This window comes from Bradysia coprophila (assembly GCF_014529535.1).
Source record: "Bradysia coprophila strain Holo2 chromosome X unlocalized genomic scaffold, BU_Bcop_v1 contig_173, whole genome shotgun sequence".
NCBI lineage: Eukaryota > Metazoa > Arthropoda > Insecta > Diptera > Sciaridae > Bradysia > Bradysia coprophila.
Genome location: NW_023503302.1, coordinates 3,381,503 through 3,401,072, shown reverse-complemented (window position 1 = coordinate 3,401,072; position 19,570 = coordinate 3,381,503). Strand labels below are relative to the sequence as shown.

At 33.6% G+C, this 19,570-nt stretch overlaps 1 protein-coding gene across 1 annotated transcript; it reads left to right on the top strand.

Moving 5' to 3' along the window:
• The first annotated feature begins 4,587 nt into the window (after positions 1-4,587).
• Positions 4,588-8,977, top strand: LOC119068191 (protein fork head). Its single transcript, XM_037171689.1, has one exon. It carries the CDS (start codon positions 5,296-5,298, stop codon positions 6,595-6,597), a length of 1,302 nt encoding a protein of 433 aa, XP_037027584.1. The 5' UTR covers positions 4,588-5,295; the 3' UTR covers positions 6,598-8,977.
• The last annotated feature ends 10,593 nt before the right edge of the window (positions 8,978-19,570 follow it).

Genomic DNA, 19,570 nt, shown 5'->3' with positions numbered 1-19,570 from the left:
ACCATATATGCTTGATCGTAATCTATGCTCATGGTGTTTCCAGCTCTGCGTGGTAAGACTAACATTATGCATCAGCTCAGAGTTGATTGATCATAATATCGGTAACAATATGTTGAAATAAATATTATGTACCTGTGACCAAATGTTTATTAATTTGACGAGTTGGAGCCTTCGGCTTAGGATCACAATCACCAACTCGTCAAATAAACATTTGGTCACAGGTACATAATATTTATTTCAACATATTGTTACCGATATTATGATCAATCAACAATTTTACTTTACTTTCTAGTTTTGGAGAATTTTCTTTGAGTAGACCAAAAAAAAATCCCATAAAAGGTCTCTAAAATTTCAGGAAAATAAATAAAAGTCTTCTACAAACGGTGATGCCCTGTGACAAAAAAAAATTGTTTTATCAACAATGCAGTGTAATCCCATTCAATGAAGAAAAAAGACAAGCTTGTCGTCTTAATTCTTAATTATGAATTCTTTCATTCATCTAACTCTGTAGACAGACATAAAACAAAACAAAACAAAAAAAATAAATAACTAGACAATGAATGCCACACTGGAAAGAAGACAAAATTAAATGAGATTTTATTAAAAATATGAATTTTATCAAGGGAGGAGCTAGTTGTCAGCGTAAAAAATTTATAATATTTCAATATGATAATATTAGGTGTGAGTTATATATGCTATGGAAGATGCTCGTTATCGTATTAAAAGCATTTCTGTTAATATAAAATAGAAAGGGTTCCCTCCTACTTATAATAATCTTTTTTTTTCAATTTTATTCTGTAAAGACTACACACAACTTCAATCAGCAAGAATGACCATTCAGTATTATCAGTTTGTCAATTTTACCAGCAAAATAGCAAAGATAGTCCTTAACACAGCTATGTCATCTATAGCACGAGAGAATCTAACATAAGAACACGAACAGAATAAGAATCTGCAATTTTTAGATCCGATGATTTTGTTTTTTTCTTTGTTACTGTAGCGGATCAGCCGATTGAAAATTCGTATTTATCTAGCCCATGGCACTGATTTCAATCACAACAAACGGATTTGGATTTAGGCAAACTTTTAAACCGAACGCATTTTCCGCTATTAAGTAGATGTAGCCACTTTACTAAAGCGGGGTAGATTGTCTGTCTGAGAGAGGACTTGTAATTGAATGTTTAATAAAAGTTCAATTCCTTGAAATTTTCATAGTTTTTCGATCACATTTCGTAATCTAATTATTACATTATCAAATAACATAAAATCACGATTTACAACGGAATTACAGGAATTATTATGAATGTTGTCTCATCGATTTGAGAGCTATGCAGCACTTAGGTGAACGATTTTTTCTTCTATTACTTCCAGAAGCAAAATAATGTCAGATTCAGATCCTGTCATCGTCATTCTTGGACTGCTATATATGGAGGGCTACACCACTAAAGAGCATAACTATCATATCTCTGGAACGACACAACCGACTATCATAAACTTTTTTCCCTAAAAGCTTATGATTCTCAGAGTCCCACATGTATAAATTCATTCCGACCAATAATGGTTCGGTCTGAACCAAAAAGTCTCTGGTATTAGTAGATAATGATTTTTTTTGTCGTAAGTAATCTTGCACTAAAAATGTGTCATGACGAGCAATTTTTCAAAAATATTAAAAAGTGGCAGAGTGGAGAGCCGCCGAAATTTAGCCGCCCAAAAACGGCGGCTGGTGGCTAAATGTATAGCCGCCGCCGCCGCTGAACATTACGAAAAAACACAAAATTAGCCGCGCCGTCAGCCGACGCCACATAATTTCGTCGGCTGAAATCGGCGGCTAGTACATTTTACTCGGCGGCTAATGACCATAGCCGCCAGATTTTTCAATACATTTTAGCCGATTTATCCGCCGCCGGCTATGCCTTTTTATCGGCTAGCCGCCGCCATCGATATATTTTCGGCTCTCCAGTCTGAAAAGTGGTACATCTAAATGTTGTCCAAAACCAGCGCAGAATATTCCACAGCGAACTTGCAAACGTAATCATATAAAAGGGTTTTAAGGCAAAAGTCGTGTTTTTATCAAGTATTTTGAAAGAATTGATTTCAAATACATGTAAAGTACATGCGTCAAAACCCGTACTTTTCGTGTTTGAAGCTCGTCTTTCGACGCCCTCAGCATGTAAAATCCATTACATAACTCGGCGAGGCGAAGGCGAGATCAATAAACACACGAAAACGAAACTTTTCATTTTGATCCCGTGATATGTAATGGATTTTACATGCTGAGGGCGTCGAAAGTAGTGCTTGAAACATGAAAACTACGGTTTTCGACGCATGTAGCATGTAAAATACTATTACTTCATAGTTTTCAACAGGTTTTTTTTATTATCTGTCCGAAACAGGTTAAGTGTGAGGTTTATTGTGGAAATTGTGTTTTTCATCGGAAGGTAAATGTAACTCAGAAGAGCATTAAACTGGTAAAAAATTTCCATTTCGTGTGAAATCTGCGTTGGAATTAGAGGTTAAATGGCAATCTTAAATATGATTTTCCTATTAAATCTACCAAATAATTTGATTTTCTTCTTTCAAAATGCTTTTGTGTCATACAACTTTAATAAACGCGTAAAGAGCTCGTCGTTTTAGCTTTAACCGAGGGTTAATCACTCTGATTAAAACCGATGGTTCAAATGAGTCGTCGACTTTAACGGAATTTCGAAGTCCTTCAATATTGTGCTCTTTTAGATAAGTGTCCCATATACCTTCTTGTGTGTCCACTTCACGAATTAGTGCCAATAGCCAAGTCAAAAATGTCATTGGTCTCACTTTTGCCATTTCCGCTGTGCTGCTTGACTTTTTTGTTTAGCAAAAATGCTTTCACAAGAAATCGATTGCCTAAACATTACCCCCTCTTTCCACATGCATCCAAATTGTTTTAAGTAAAAATTTTGTCTGGAAAAATTGCTAGATTTATTTTGAGCTCCTTTGCATACTGAATTGAGGTGAGTTGTAATAATATCCATACACTTTCGAATGAATATACTAAACAGGGGCGCCTACTATTATTTATGAATAGTGGTGCCCACGAGACACTTTTAATTCGTTTTGTTGTAAAAGTAGTAATTCTCAGTATCAATTAACCTTTGAGTAGTACTGCCCAAGCCTCACTTGCCCTTAGAAGTCGGCACCCGTGGTACCTAACATGCATGGAGACGTCAGCTTTTATTCAATCTGTTAATGCTTGTTTTGTTGAGGTGAATAATTTTAAGTTCTACAGTCTCATTCCTCAGTGTGTTCTTCATGGTTGCAAGATAACTATTACGCGAACCCATTTTTGTTTAGTATTGAAAGCCAATTTATCATGTCAATGCGTCTGTGCCAACAGATCGACAGACATGTGTGCGTGTATTATACATACGGTTCCACACGGCATTGTTGGTCTTACAGATGTTTAGGCCCATTTGTAGCATGAGGCCGACACCTTGATTATGGCGAATTATCAGCAGAGGGCACAACGTGTCACACATATACGTTACAAAGTCGAATATTGTAAGAAACTCTTATGTAAAAGCGGAAAGAACACGGATCCTCGGAGAGTTCTTGGTGACGAATGCTGAATACATTAGACCGAAAGATGAAGCTTTGTGATAAATCTAAAATGGCTGAGGGAAAGCGCTCTTTAGTCTTCTCATTATGCTTGGTTGCATTGTAGTCTATAAACGTAAAATTGTCCATCACTACATTTGTTAAACCATCAAAACAACTCCACATATTACGGCACAGGAAAGTTGTGTTTGTACTTTAGTGTGGCATGGTTATATAGCAAGCATACATTTTCTGGTAAAAACTGGCAATACGTGACATTGGGTGTAATAAATTTTTGAGAAAGTGTATATGAAACTGAACTATATGTTTCCCAAATGAAAAAAGTTTTTTTCGTAGAACATATTTACAGCACACGGTTTAGGAGAACAGAAAACTAGTCCACCAGCATTTCTAAGCTGTAAATTTGAAAAATTTTCTCTTTTTTTTCACATAGAACGCAGTGTGCAAGATAAAAAGTCCAGATAAGCAACAACATGCAATTGTAAAATTCTGAACCGACAAAACCCGAACAGAAAGAAAATGTTATACAACATGCACACACTATCACCAATCTTCCATCTTAAACCACACAGAACTTTGCATCGGCGCTTATAGAACCACGAAGACTCCAACAGTACTCATTTTATTAGACAAATTCTGCATGTTTGGTTGTAGTTGTGCGAAAGGCGTTACCGACAAGCGATCCCCCTATGTGTCGTTGCTAAGGTAACAAACTGATGTCGACAATTAAATTTTAAACCTGGATTCGGTGGATGTTTTTTTATATTTATTGAATACATGTAGTTGTGACTGTATGAATTTCTACCAATACTCTTGGAACTTCCGAAATACATTAACAAGATGACTATGAATTTTCACTGTTGGATATGTATACCATTTATATATGTGGCTTTTGCGACCATGGTGATTATACATTAACAAGAGAAACGATGAAAAAGTTTTGCGAAAGGCATGGATATACATAGTGGAACATAGACACTTCAGTTCGAATATTGTTAGTAAGCCAAATAGTAAGTGGATATTCCCCTCTGCAAACAGTCGCATCTTGTTATTTTTGGTGAATACATACGGACTAAGAGACAAGACACACATATCAATAATAACAATAATAATAATAATAATAATTTGTGTTGCTCGCGACGGTCGAATCAAATCATCGTTCCGAAACGAGTGATAAAAAAAAGTTAGATTTTTTGTGCTGTCTGTAATGCAGCCATATAGATCTTGAGCCGACGGACCAACCACGCATATTTACTTATTCAATCAACCTGGAATGGTCTTTGTGTTCTGATTCCATTAGACTATAATTCGATGTGCGTTGTGTGTGGATTGTGAACTCAGCGAATTGATGAGAGTGTTTGCATTGAAAATACACAAACTGAAAAATCGGAAAACTCATACCGTTTGTTGGATACGGCTACAGTGTTATTGTTTTTCTCGATAAATTTAATTACAAATTGTTCGTTGGAAATTGTTTCGATGACAATTTCATTTTTATTGACCGTGTAACGTAGTCAACAGGTTTTATGGACAAAGACACTGCAGGACTAAGTGAAAAATTGTAACAATGAAAATGAAAATAATTTTTCTCAAATTTTGTTTACTGATGTGATTGACTGATATTATTTTAGCCAAAGTAATACGGATATTGAAACGATAATCGTCGCAAAATTGTGCGGTGCCTGTGAATAGTTTAATAAAATGCAAAAATTGTATCCGGAATCGTCGGTGGCGGCAAGTATGCCGGGTGGAGGCAATATGAGCCCATTGGCGGCCACATACAGCAGTATGAATGCAATGGGAATGTCTGTTGGCGGTATGACGTCCGTATCGCCACAATCTGCTGGATTTGGCAGCAGTGTTCTAAGTTCGAATGGAATGTCAGGTGTGTCGGCTAGTATGAACCCAATGTCAAGTAATTGTATGACTGGTGGATCGATGGGATACGGTTCGATGGGCTCGCCGCTAAGTAATATGGGATCATGTAATATGGGCATCGGACCAATGACGTCGATGAGTGGATATGCATCGGTTGGAGCGATGAGCTCTGGGAGGGATTTGGGTGACGGTGGGTCGCCAAACTCATCCGTTTTGCAGAGATCTAGAGTGGAAAAGCCATCATCATATAGACGAAGTTATACGCATGCTAAGCCACCATATTCGTATATTTCACTCATAACACTAGCTATACAAAACAACCCGCACAAAATGCTTACTCTATCCGAAATTTATCAGTTCATCATGGATCTGTTTCCGTTCTATAGACAAAATCAACAAAGATGGCAGAATTCAATAAGACACTCATTAAGCTTCAACGATTGCTTCGTAAAAGTTCCTAGAACACCAGATAAGCCCGGAAAGGGTTCATTCTGGACGCTTCATCCAGAATCGGGTAATATGTTCGAAAATGGATGTTATCTAAGACGGCAGAAACGCTTTAAAGATGAGAAACGAGAGCACATCCGATCGATTCACAAAAGTCCTTCAGATAGCATTGAATCATCTAGTCCAAGCAAGAAGGACTCATCCCACCATGATGACCATCATACTCATCGTGATTCACACAAAAACGCCGAATCTCATATGTCGAATATGCTGGTGGCACACAGTAAAGATGCCGAAGCATTAGCTATGCTTCATTCCGCTCCAGAATTATGTTTAGGCCAACAGTCGCACGGACAACACAGCTCGCATCATTCTCAATTACAACAAGAGGAACTGTCCGCCATGGTCAATCGTTGTCATCCATCGCTGCTAAGCGATTATCATTCCATGCACCATTTGAAACAAGAACCAACTGGATACACGCCATCGCATCATCCGTTTTCGATTACACGGCTTCTGCCGACGGAATCGAAAGCCGACATTAAAATGTACGATATGAGTCAATATGCCGGATACAACACGCTTAGTCCATTACCGAATTCACATGCTGCCTTAGGACAGGATTCGTATTATCAAAGTTTAGGTTATCATGCGCCAACCGGCACGACGAGCTTGTGACATCAGTATCCGTTGGCATAAAGTCGAATGTTCAGACGTTGAAACTAATGTTTGGTGTAATGTAAAAGAGACCTGTGTAACCTAGTGAGTGCTTTAAAATCGAGTAAAAGGAAACGTTAATAACAATGAAAAAGGAAAATATTGCACGTCGAGCTGATGAAAGTTTTTTTTTCTTCAAAAGATTCATGGTTACATCCGGTAGTAAAAGCATGATTTTTAAAATAAGAAAGAAACAAAAATGAACTTTTGCATTTTACAATGGCCACAATACTGAGTATACCAAACAAATGAATTGAAAATTTCTTTCAAATAGAGCGAACAAAACGAGTGAACGAACTATTATTTTATTATTCAACAAACCATCCAGCTTCTGTTGTGATGAATGTAAGACTCTCATTGACATGCAGAATATGTTAACTTGTGGTAACTTCTACACAATAGAAGTTAAGTGTAAATATAGTCGGTTGGAAGAAGAAGAAGATGAAGAGAAAAAAACGTAAGATTTTATGGTGACGAAATGATTTTTTGTACATTTAAGAAAGAAAAAACAATATTGACGCCAGCTAGCTCAAGGAGATAATATAGTTACATACATATAGACTACATACATAAAAAGTGAAGCGAAAAGAAAAACTGGAGCGAATAGGTGTAAAGTAAATTTAAGTTCTTTGATATTACATAACTAGAATTCATACGGAACGACCTAAGAGTGGCCATTGTTGTCTTGGTTATTTTTTTTCTCTATGTCGGATTGTCGGATGCATAAACTCATTATTATTTATGCTTTTGAACTAAGTCTGTCTTCTCTTTGAATGAATCGTTTTTCGTTGGAAATACCACCGATTAATCATGCCAAGTTTTTCTTTTTTATTTTGAATTAACAATTTCTCAACAACAACGACAAGAAAAAAAAATGTGTAACAAGGTATATCATATCCGGACGCAACATTCATTAATTTTAGTGGGAACCTTATCGCGCTACCGGTGATATTTTTTAATTAGATGGAACAAAGGCTTAATGAGTTATTTCCATCGCTAGCTAATCTAATTATCATTATCGATGTTGAGTTGAGTATGTACAGTGCGAATATCATGCAACGAATTTTATAATTTTATTACAGCGATGGTAATACCATTAGTCTGTCTATGTGCATATAATGGGATTGGTTTTCATTAGGATGATACCCAAGGGGTGTCGAACTTCTTGAATTTATAGTCTGTTTATCCATTGAATCCCATTAGATATAGCAGTTTTAGTCCAAGCAGAAGATACGATCTTTTGCTCCCGGGGCCCATTATTTGGAATTGAATTGTATTGCTGACATTTTTGCTACGGCTGAAAACATCCCAGCAATTTCGCAGTGATAGGATCGAAAATTGTGCTGCATTTTCCATTGTTTAACCATGTGTTGAATATCGGATTACAATGAAAAATGCAGCATAATTGTCGATCCTATCAAAGCGAAATTGCTCGTGTGTTTTCGGCATACATTTCGACCACTTTCAGTAAATAAAATTCTAATACTAGGCCCAGTTGTGGATATGGCTTTTAAATCAACAGACGTAGTAGAGTTTGTCCTTTGAGTACTTGATCGAATTGGGAGGATTGAGGAGCCATTAGGACACGAATTATAGATATCTCAGATGTGGAGAGAATCTCTTCAAAAGATCTTTACATGAAGATTTGTTCGGAAATCTCACTCTCTCCTAATTTCCTAGTTTCCTAAAGGTTAAGAGATTTCCTCGATTGTCAATAATTTAAATTTCAACATTTTAGTTACTCTGATTCGCACGCTTCAATCGATCTGATCGATTTCAATTAAAATTTAACCTTTTACAGACGGCTAGTATAACACTTTGGTATAATAATCAAAGCTGTTACTACTATTGATCGAATGTGCTAAGTACAGCTGGTAAAGCAGGATTTTACATTTGACAATGTCTGACGCTTCACTGGGCGACGACTTAGTCGTAATGCTGCTCAGCCTCGATGAATTTTCGAGGACCGAGTATTTATGTGCGATCCTTACTCAGTACTAGACCATTAGAAGTTGAGGCTCCTTCCATTTCAGCGTACTATGAGCAACCACATATTGATAGTTTTCATTACATTTTACTTTATGAAATCCAAGAAAGTCGTAACTCTTAACTCCATTTTATCTTGCTTAACAGCCGTCTGCTAAAGGTGAGGTTTTGTTTGATGCTCTTAACGTTAAAAAAAATGTTATTTCAACGGCATCATCAGTTCTTCTACATGTTTTCACTCTATTTCTTTAAAATGTTGAAAAATCAATAAAAAAAAATTTCTTTGAAGCAAAATGCATTAGATATCTACAGAATATTGCCATTGACTTTATGCAGTTTTTTATTTAGCCGTTTATTTGTTCAAAGCATTATATACCATTGATGGTATGTGCCGTTTTACGTATCAACTAGATAAGCAAGCAAACAAACAAAAATAAAAATATTTATTTAAGCATGCAATGTTCATCGGAGAATCAGACAACGTCTCTTATATCAAATATCGATCGAAAAATTTATAATTTATTATGAATATTATGTAGATATATTGGGTTTGATGGGGAACTAGGTATATTAATAGATAAAATGTTATAAAGATTAGATAGGCAACAGCATATTTTATCATTCGAACGATAATAATCTAATCCATCAAATGCATTTCTGAATAACTCGAAAACTCGAATAGAAATTGAAATTTTTGTCATCAGACTTCACTGCTTCCTAAAAAAAAATCAAATTTTTTATTTTCATAGTTTTGTCGTACCCCTCTACAACTACTCTTTCGTTTGGTGAATAATTTTTCGTTTAAAAAAAAGTATTGTGAAAGGGGTTGTGCTTTCAAAATTGTGAGAACGTACCGTTTCTAATTGTACATAATATTCCAAGGTGTACCTTCGAGGACGCGTCTATATGCATTGCATTGATTTTTTTTCGACATATCAATATATTCAAGCATATTCCAATTTTTTAGTAGGTAGTGTTGTGTGCTGTCTAACTATTAGTAAATGGGCAATTCCTATGGTTATAGTTATGCAACGTTGTTGGCAGCTGTAGCAGCCGTACCATTAAACAATGTTTTACAGAATTTGTTAAATAGAATAAACGTGCTAGGCCAAATTTTAAATGGAATATTCTGTTTACATTACTTTAGTGGACTGTTTGAAAGTATATCTGAATTGCCTTTGCTTACCTCGTCAATATTTTTTTAATTAAAATTTTAAATTTCCGTTTTTACATTTTTTTTTCTTTGTTCCAACAAATTGTTTGTTTGCTTTGCATATTTTTTTGTGATATATACCAAAGACTGTTGGTCTATCTGTCTGATATTACTTTACGTTGTAAATGTCTGGTGTTGCGAGGTAGCCTTTTCCATATTTTTAATTATTATTAATGATAGTAGATTACATGCATATATTTGTAGCGTGAATGGTAGAAGTAATTTATTGATCCAAATCCTTAATCCATCATTTCTGTGATGGCACCCTTAGAAATTGAAATTCTTATACTGAAGTAGAGGGAACCCCCTTTTCTAGCTGTGAGAGCAAGATATTATAGACAATGAGAGTGAGAGAGAACGAGTGGAAAGGGACACCATTTCTGTTATCTCGATTAGTTATTATATTCAACGAATTAGAAGATGACTTTTTTTTGTTGGATAAATATCCGCGACATTGCACAAAATGAAAAAATCTTAAAAATCTAGATCATCATTTGTTAAATGTACAATGTAATCCAAAAAAATAATTCAAAATTTATTTCGAATTAAGACAGGAAACATCGAACTTTAATGGTTTTCATATTTCTGAGTATCGGTAGGTGAAGAGCATTTTACTTCTCTACAAGTTGAAGTATGTACGTAACTGTTTCTAAATGGTTCTTTTAACTGGCATGATGATAGTACATAAAACGATACGATATAATTTCCGAGAAAAAACATTAACGTGTACGAGCCATCGTAATTAGTTAATGACCATGTCCATCGTGTTTTTTTTCTTCATTCATTCATTCATTTCAATTATATATCTCATATACTCGTGCCAAAAATCAACTCAGAGATCACATCTGAAAACACGTTTCAAGCAATCATATTCAATTTTGTCGTCACACTGAATACACAATTTGTTTTGGTTTTGTTTTCTATTTGCCATAGGTAATCACATTTATTTATATGGTTTACACAAATAATTGTGCCACTCTACTCTCTTCACTCTACAAAATGTCTGCACAGACAAAATATACTCAAAAGCGAATTCTCCATAACAAATCAATTCTTAACCATGAAACTTTGTTCAATAATAAACACAAACAGTCAGAGGAAAATCCAATAAACGTTATATAATACACACACTTAGAAACACTTTACTTGTGGCACTCCTATGTATAGAGAGAGAGACGGGGGTCTATATTGTTTACACGAAGAATTTATGTGACGAACGATAGACCAAAAACTAGACCGAATGTTTGAGAGGAACACAAATTGTCGATATGGTTTGGTGTGTACACGATGTACACAAATCATCTATACCGAAATGAAAGTTGAAGTTTTCGGACAAAAGTTTATAGTTTTCGGCAACAGGTTCTTTGTTTTGTCTTAGTTTGAATATGAACTGGAATTGGAAGACCAAGTTTTGGTTACAACTGTTGCAGAATATTGATTATTTGTATTAAAGTTTTAACCGAACACATGTCGACACGTTGATTAGTTATTTATGATTTGTCTTACCAATTTGGGAAATGTTATTATTGTCTTGATGAGTGAAATGCGTACATAACTATAGCAAACACATAAATTAAGACGACTGTTCCATTGAGTATCTAAAACTCTGTGTTTTCAGTTCAAATTTATAACGATGTAAACTTGCAGAAACACAAACGTATCGACATTATATTTATTGAATCTGTTACTTCGTTTTATTAATGAATCACAGTAAATATTTTGATAAAAAATCTATTAGTTCATTTGTTTTTACATAAACTCGGCTATAATAATAGAACACCTGCCGATGCTCATCGCTTATTTTTCTTGTAGTTGACGATAACAGATCACTAAAATAAATTTCCTGCCCAATTATGTTCTATTGAAATTGTGGTGAAACGAAATTAATTGGAGGAAAAGAAAAATTTCGTTTCGTCATTTCAGGACACAGGACACATTATTCACATTCACTCGGAGGAAATATTCTCTCGAATCCATAGACTGTCAAATTAGGAACGGTAGCAAACGACATAAATAAAAACAATTAGTCAAAATGCTAATCAAATTGAATATAATGTTGCAACGATAATGTTATTAATGTTTTCTAAATGACAAATATATTCTAATACATCTTCTCGGATATGACCTATCTCTCAGAACAATAAAAGAAAACATTCAGAAGAACCATAATAATTACCATAAATTTACACAACATTACATTATTTAACATGGAATTTTATGAATTGAATGCATTACCGGTAGCGGCATCATGCTTTTTACAATCATCAGTTTTTTTTATATTCTTTTCATATTATTTCGTCTTCGTCTGCCCGGACAATGAAGGCATTCATTCAAGAAAATAAATTTTAAATAAATATTGAAAACGAAAGACTTTACATTTCAAGAAAGGCGAATTGTTGTTTGTTTGAATATAATTTCAGTAAATTTGTTTGGCGATGCGTAGATGTATTACATTTATACGTTACCAAGGTATATTTGTTTGAAAAGGAGTTTTGCAATATTATTGCAACATTTGCGCGTATTTTCCGAAAGTGAATAATTTCGGTTAATTTTTACTCATTTCCTTCAGTGTGTATTAACACTCTTGTATTGTATTATATAGAAAAGTGGAGACGGTTATGATGATGGTCTACATTCTTGAGAAGTGTGATCATAAATTGCGATTAATGAGGAATGTTAAAATAATGCAGTCGATTTTTTAGAGTATATGAAAAAAAAGCATTTAATAAATTTAGGATACAAAGTTAATTGAACCAGAGACGTTTAACTACCCAAGAGCGAATACCGCGCATATATTTGGTTCATTTGAAAGAAAATTTGAATTTAAATTTAGTTACCAATTCGGGAAAATTGACGATCAATGTATGACTGACGATTTTATCATTTTTTTCATTGCATTAACAATGATTTATTTCGCGGCGCTAAAAATGTATCTCAAGTTTTTTTTAGTGAAATACATGGACTATTTAGAGGAAAACGTTTTCCCATTTTGTCCCAAATATTGTTATATTTTCCGAATTTCCCCATATCTTTCCAAAAACTGTTTTCGGTAAAATAAGAAAAATTTAAGGAAAAGCGGGAAAATATAACAAAATTTGAGAAAAATCGGAAAACGTTTTCCTTAAAGTACTACTTGGTGAATTACCTTACTGGGCAATGGGTCAAACGGTCGAAATGGTACTTAATGTTTGAAATTTACCTTTCCGAGGCGAATCTGAGATTGTAAAACACACAAGTTTCATACTGGTAAATGTTGTGCTATAAATTTTTGATAATGGAATTTCTTTTACAAAAGCTTGGCTCTTTGCACAATTTTTCCATGAAACGAATAATATTAAAAAAAAATCATAAGACGTTGTCCATAAAGTATGTCTTGTCAAATTTCGATTTTCCATTTTCCACAATATTTGAAATTTACTATTACAGTTAAACAATGCTTTACACTGTCATAATTGAAAGCTTGCGAGTGCGACGCTAATAAAAAATATCTGGTTATAAAAAATGACCTAATTTTCCCAACCATTTTCCTACCGTAAATATTCATCGATTTTTCAATTGTGATTTATCATGTTTTACACAAGAAATGTTCAATCCAACCCATTCCTCGGTGCATGACATACTTTATGGATGGCCCTTATGTGAACGATTATTATTATTATTATTATTGGCGGCTGTTTGGAAATAATTTTTTTATTTATCGAATATCAATTTTGCAATGAATTCTTTTTGGGGTAGTTAAACGTCTTACATTGAAATAAACATGAACCGATCTAAAGGTAAAATGAAAAATGGTTTGAAACTAATTGTTATATTGAATTTTACCGACTATTGATAGAGGACTAATCAAATTCAAAATAATGAAAACAGAAAATATTGTACATATAGGTAAAAGTAACAACAGAACGTTAAAAAGAAAACATTTTTTTTGATATTTTGAAAAAAAGAAGAAGAAAGAAACAAATGGATGAAGAAATAGTTGGGAGCCACTTCGTCAAAAATAAAAACTGACTTGCGTTTCTATTCTACATTTAACAAAAAAAGTGACTATGGGACAGGATATTGTTACATTTAGTAGTGAAAAGAGTGCAAATTTCGTAATGGTGTAGATCGATTGAATTTTTGACAAATAAGACTTTGCATGCAACAATAAAATCAGAGATATATTAGCCAGATTCCCATTAGCATTTAACGGAGCTGATAAATTTAACTCCATCATAAAGTTCGGTTATAGGGATGGGAGACGTTCAAAATCATCGATAATATCAATCGAAAGAAATTATCGATAATCGATTAATCATATCGTTATCGATAATTTAATAATTATCGATAATTATCAAAATATCGAAATTCGATAATTATGAAATATCGATATTTTGATATTTGTCTGAAAATTCATGATAATATACCGATATATCGGAATATATCGATAAATATCGGATTTTCGGACCGGAATATCGATACATCGAATAATCGATATCTTGACAATTATCAAAATATCAATAATTATCGATTATCGATATTTTTTTTGATAATTTTCGATAAAAAAAGTCGATAATTATCGATTATCGATAATCGATTATTATCGATAATCATTATCATTATCGCCCATGCCTATTCGGTTAAATTTTTCCATCGTATAATTTATGTAGCTCCGACACTACTGATTCAGTAGTACTGAATTGATCGGATAACTTTAAGGGACACTTGTTAAATTTAGTAGCGTTGACAGGAATTGAGCTATTGTAAAATCTATTTCTTCGCTGAATTACTAAATTCAAAACAAAAAAATGCAGACAAAATGAAACCACCTGAAATTTCGACATGTTTTCGAACTTATTATAGAAAATGGACTTGTACATATACATCTATACAATATTGAATTGGGATGGAGAGGGGAACGTAATTCAGAAATATCACGGCAATTACCCACTTACCAGTTCTGCACTTAGAGGGCATTTCCAATGCGCACCTGTATTTCCTATACTCATATTTACTTCGAATTTACTTGGTATTTGCATCTTCCGAAGTGTTATTGGCATTTACTTTTCCTTGTAACAGCATTTCCATTAGTCGTTTGTCCTGCGTGAGACGGTATGTTTTCCTTATGAAATTAATTGCCTCTCTCGCACTCCAACAAATAAAGAAAAGGAGATTAATTAATGGGTTAAAACTAATTCTAGTCATATTCTTTTGATGATTCCAAATATATATCTGCCTAGAACAATAATTTCCCACTTATCCCTCTACAGCATTTTTGTTTATTTCGGTATATATGTTCTCGGCAGATAAAAAAGTGTATGCACCTCTTGCCGAAATTGTTATCTTGACGTGTGGTCATTACGGTTCTCGCCTTCGGCTCGACCAGCAATACCCACACGTCTCGATAACAATTTTGGCAAGAGGTGCACACACTTATATTGTCATGTTTGTTGAAGAAGAAAAAGCAAGATTTTATGAGAACGTTTTTTATGCAGCAAGTATCAAAATGAGGTGGTTTTTGTAAGATGTGATATTGCTCGTAAATGATTTTTCCCAAATCAGAATTGACGAATAATTCTCTATCAAACGTTTAATTTTCGATAATTTGTTGGCGTAAAACTTGAAAATTATGAACAACCTCACCATACAAAGTATACGAAGAGGCAACCTATAGTTCCTAAGTTTTACATCAACTTATAATTAAATTGTAAGTGAAAATCGCAACCTCTCCAATGAAACAAGGTTTTCTTATTGCTCCGAGCTACTTTTTGTCATTAGTTATAAAAACTACAACCATCAGCGAAAAAGACCCCTGATATGTCACCCAAACGAGGCCGGTGCAGAAAAGTAATTGAAACCACATTGAGACCCATAATCACTTTTTAGTTAAACGCTCTAAGGAACGGAATGCTCCCACACTAATAGCTAATTATTATATAATAATAAAAATATTTTGAAAGTAATGTGCAATGACCGATTTAGAAAGAACGAAAAATAAAATACTAAAAATTTAATGCAGATTTGAATTTAAAGACATTTTTAAAATCAACACACCTTTTTAAAGCGTTAGTATAAAAAGAAAGAAAAAGAAAACATTTCAACAATAACCAACAACTTTTCTAAACCATTAACAGACTCATCTTTGATTTTAAAATTGTAATCTTAACAAATTTAAATTTAAAAACAAAGCAAAAAACATTGTAAATAATTATAGCAACTTAATTTCCACAACAACAAAGAAATGAAATGATAAAATTTTAAATAAATTTTTAATAAAATATAATTATAATTGAAATGCTAGCATACAGCAGAGGAGAAAACAGGAGAGATGAATGCATTAACTATAAATATATATATATTTAACATCATTTATAAAAATTATTATTATAATTAAAAAGGAGAAAATGCAAAAAAAATGAAAGACAAAAAAAATAATTAATTTAAAAAACAATATTCTATCTAGTTCTATAATAAATTTCAAAAAATATAAATATAAATAAAAATATGGTTTGTCACCCAGTAATCTGAATATATAATAAAAATTTTGAATGTTTTAAAAATGAACAAATGTTGCTATTTTATTCACTAGGTCCTACCTGTTGGGTGGGTCAGATCCCTTGACTGTTTGTCTGAGCTTCTCAATAGTATTTTTATTGACAATGATTTATTGATTTATTTCAGTGAAATGTAATTTTGTATAATATAAAATTCCCCGGTAAAAAATGTCTACTTTTCATCTTTTTATCCCTAGTCATGTAAAAAACTCGTGTGAACTTCGGCCCTCGCTTCGCTCTGGCCGCAAACTTCACACTCATTAATTTTGGTTGTTTATTCGGTTTTGTTTAGAAGGCAAAATCAACTAACAAGACTCTAGATCGTTTTAACAAAGAGTAGAAAAGGCTTCTTTTGAGAACTACTTCCAGATTGTTGAACGAATCCGTTGAGATTACTCCAGTTATTGTGTTAACCAAGGGTAGAATAGGCTTCTATCGAGAATTACTCACAAAAACATATTTAGAAGAAGAACTACTAGAACGGTCTAATAATTCTCTAATTGAAGATTTAATTCTGGTTAGTTTCATTGAAAATCTTCGAACCGTTGCCTATACATTAATAAAACTTAAATTCGTGTGATTTGCACCTAACCTCAGGAATTAATTCCATTCTCCACCAAACATTTTTTTTTAAATCGGTTGAGAATTACTCTAGTTGTTGTGTTAACAAAGAGCAGAAAAGGCTTCTTTCGAGAACTTCTCCCAGATCGTTGAACCGATACCACCCATTTTCGAACGTGGCCTGAGGATTTCAATACGACATCGAATAAAAAAAAGTTTTTGAAAATCGGTTGAACTTTGCTCCAGTTATCGTGTTAACAAAGAGCAGAAAAGGCTTCTTTCGAGAACTACTTTCAGATTATTGAGGCGATACTGCCCATTTTCGAACGTGACCTGAGGATTTCCATACTTCATCGAATAAAAAAGGTTTTTTGAAAATCGGTTGAACTAACTTTGCCCCAGTTATCGTGTTAACAAGGAGCAAAAAATTGTTACATTTAACGTTTTTTAATCACATTTCAATACATTTTTAATCATAATGAACGTGTACGGTGTAATTTCTTTTGTAAAACCCATGACTTACAGTCAAGGGAAAAACGTTCACATCGTTCAACACAGCTATATATACCGGCACTAAAGTTTTTCTAGCTGCCAAACACAGACGTTCACCAGGTGGGAGGCGAACGGGTGGGATCGAGATTCCACAATTTTAATTAATTCTATGCTGATGACTTTATTGTTGATACGACTCTCATTATATACACCAGCAAAGAGTAAAATGCTGAAATGTTCCAATCTACTGCGATCGAAAAGCGTTTTAACACACAAAATAGAGTGCGTGAGCAATTTTCTACACATATCTACGTGGTTATGCTCCCAGGGCGGACGCGACGCGGGCAAATCGTGTGACAACAAATACCCGTCGATTCGGTATTTCCTCCACTTACTCGTGTCTACCAACATTTACCTCGCATATATTCAGTATTTGTCCAAACTTATCGTCTTAGCGTTTACCTTCTCTGCGAATGGGTTATCCCATATCCCTCTTTCGGTTCTGAATTAAACTTCGTGAATAACGTGAAGTTGTTTAAACAATTTTCTGTTGAGTGAGCAAAAGGTGTCGCCATCTTATCAGTAGTATAAAACTTAACAAATAAGCGATAAGAATACAAAAAAAAACATTTTCTTATAATATCACTGCCAAAATGCATTTCCGATAAAATGTGCAGCCATATATGTGAGTTTAACTCAATGGTATAACGTGCACGATATAAATTTTAAAAAAATGTATTTCGAGGTTGCACTTGAAGTGGTATGAAATTGCATTTATAATAAATGATTCGATTCGATGTTTTCAAATATTTTACCAGACACATTGGTTCAATTTTCCCGTTTTAAATTCAAATCAAACAAACTTTTTTTTTGGGCTGTTGTTGTAGCTAATCAAATATTTAAGTTATTTTTCTTGACCTTGTCAAAAATTAGACAATGTTTGGTAATGTAGTTCGTGTTTTTTTTTGGAGCGAAGAATTTTAAATTATTTTTGAATTTTAATTTCAGTAATCAGAAACGCAAAACATTTTCATCTTTCTTTAGTTTTGTGTGTTGATGATATCACTTGATTCTGTGAGATAATAATCACAGTTTATGGTGCTATAATTTCCTCAGTTGTCACAAATGCGATCTAGAAATATGATAAAAATATGTGTAGGTACATGCATTTACACTGACTGTGTATAGTGATTTTCATTTTGAATTGAATTGAGGATGAAATAGGATGCACGAGTTACCATTATACCCTCTGAGGATTTTCAATGATTTTAACCGGTTTTCTGGATTTTAGAAGATTTTTAAGGATTTTCTTTTCACGTTAGGAACATTTTGTTCCTCCATACTATTCTACTCACTACGTGAAAAAAATAAGGGTTATAATTCCACAATAATACTAATTTACAAATTGAAATTTTCGTAAGTGGTGTGTTGACACTAGCGATAATTTTCATTTTCACAGGGCTTCGCAACTAAAATACTGTACGTAATTGTTTGGAGATTGTTATTTTGTTACAAGGGATTGTAGCCCGAGCCAAAGGCAACCTCCCTCACGACAAAATAAAAATCTCCAAACAAGGACGTAATGTACTATTTCAGTCAAACGGCCCGAAAACGTCACATTCTGTCACAAAATAGAGAGTCCAAACGACAGTTTTTTCTCTCACCTTTTCTTTCACTTTCTGTTACAGTGAAAAATATTATATGTCACTAGGAACAAAAAGGTTTGTTTTTTGACTACGGTGGTAAAAACGTAATCGTCTTCGCTCCGCTCCAATCCCGTAACATAATATGTAACATACGATTCTACAATAAGATCTTTCGCTAAATTTTCAAAAAAAATCATGGTGAAAGAGTGGAGCTAAATGTAATACCATCCAGGCGTTCCAGGTAATTTATGGTGAATATTGCGACGAGTATAATAATTAGCCAATATAAACAAATTTTTGTTTTCAATTGATAAAGAACAATGGCAACATCATCTCATTTATCTCTCATTGTTCTTTTCTTTATCGGTTATAAAAAGTGAGCAAACAATTCATTTTATTAAGTAATGTGTTCCGCGCTGCAAATAGATTCTTTATGGGAAACAAATCTCTGTGGCTCTATTTTAGTAATCCAAGTAAAATTAGTTAATGGACAACAATGTTTG

Coding starts and splice junctions, on each gene's coding strand:
- LOC119068191 (XM_037171689.1), top strand. CDS start 5,296: ATGCAAAAATTGTATCCGGAATCGTCGGTGGCGGCAAGTATGCCGGGT.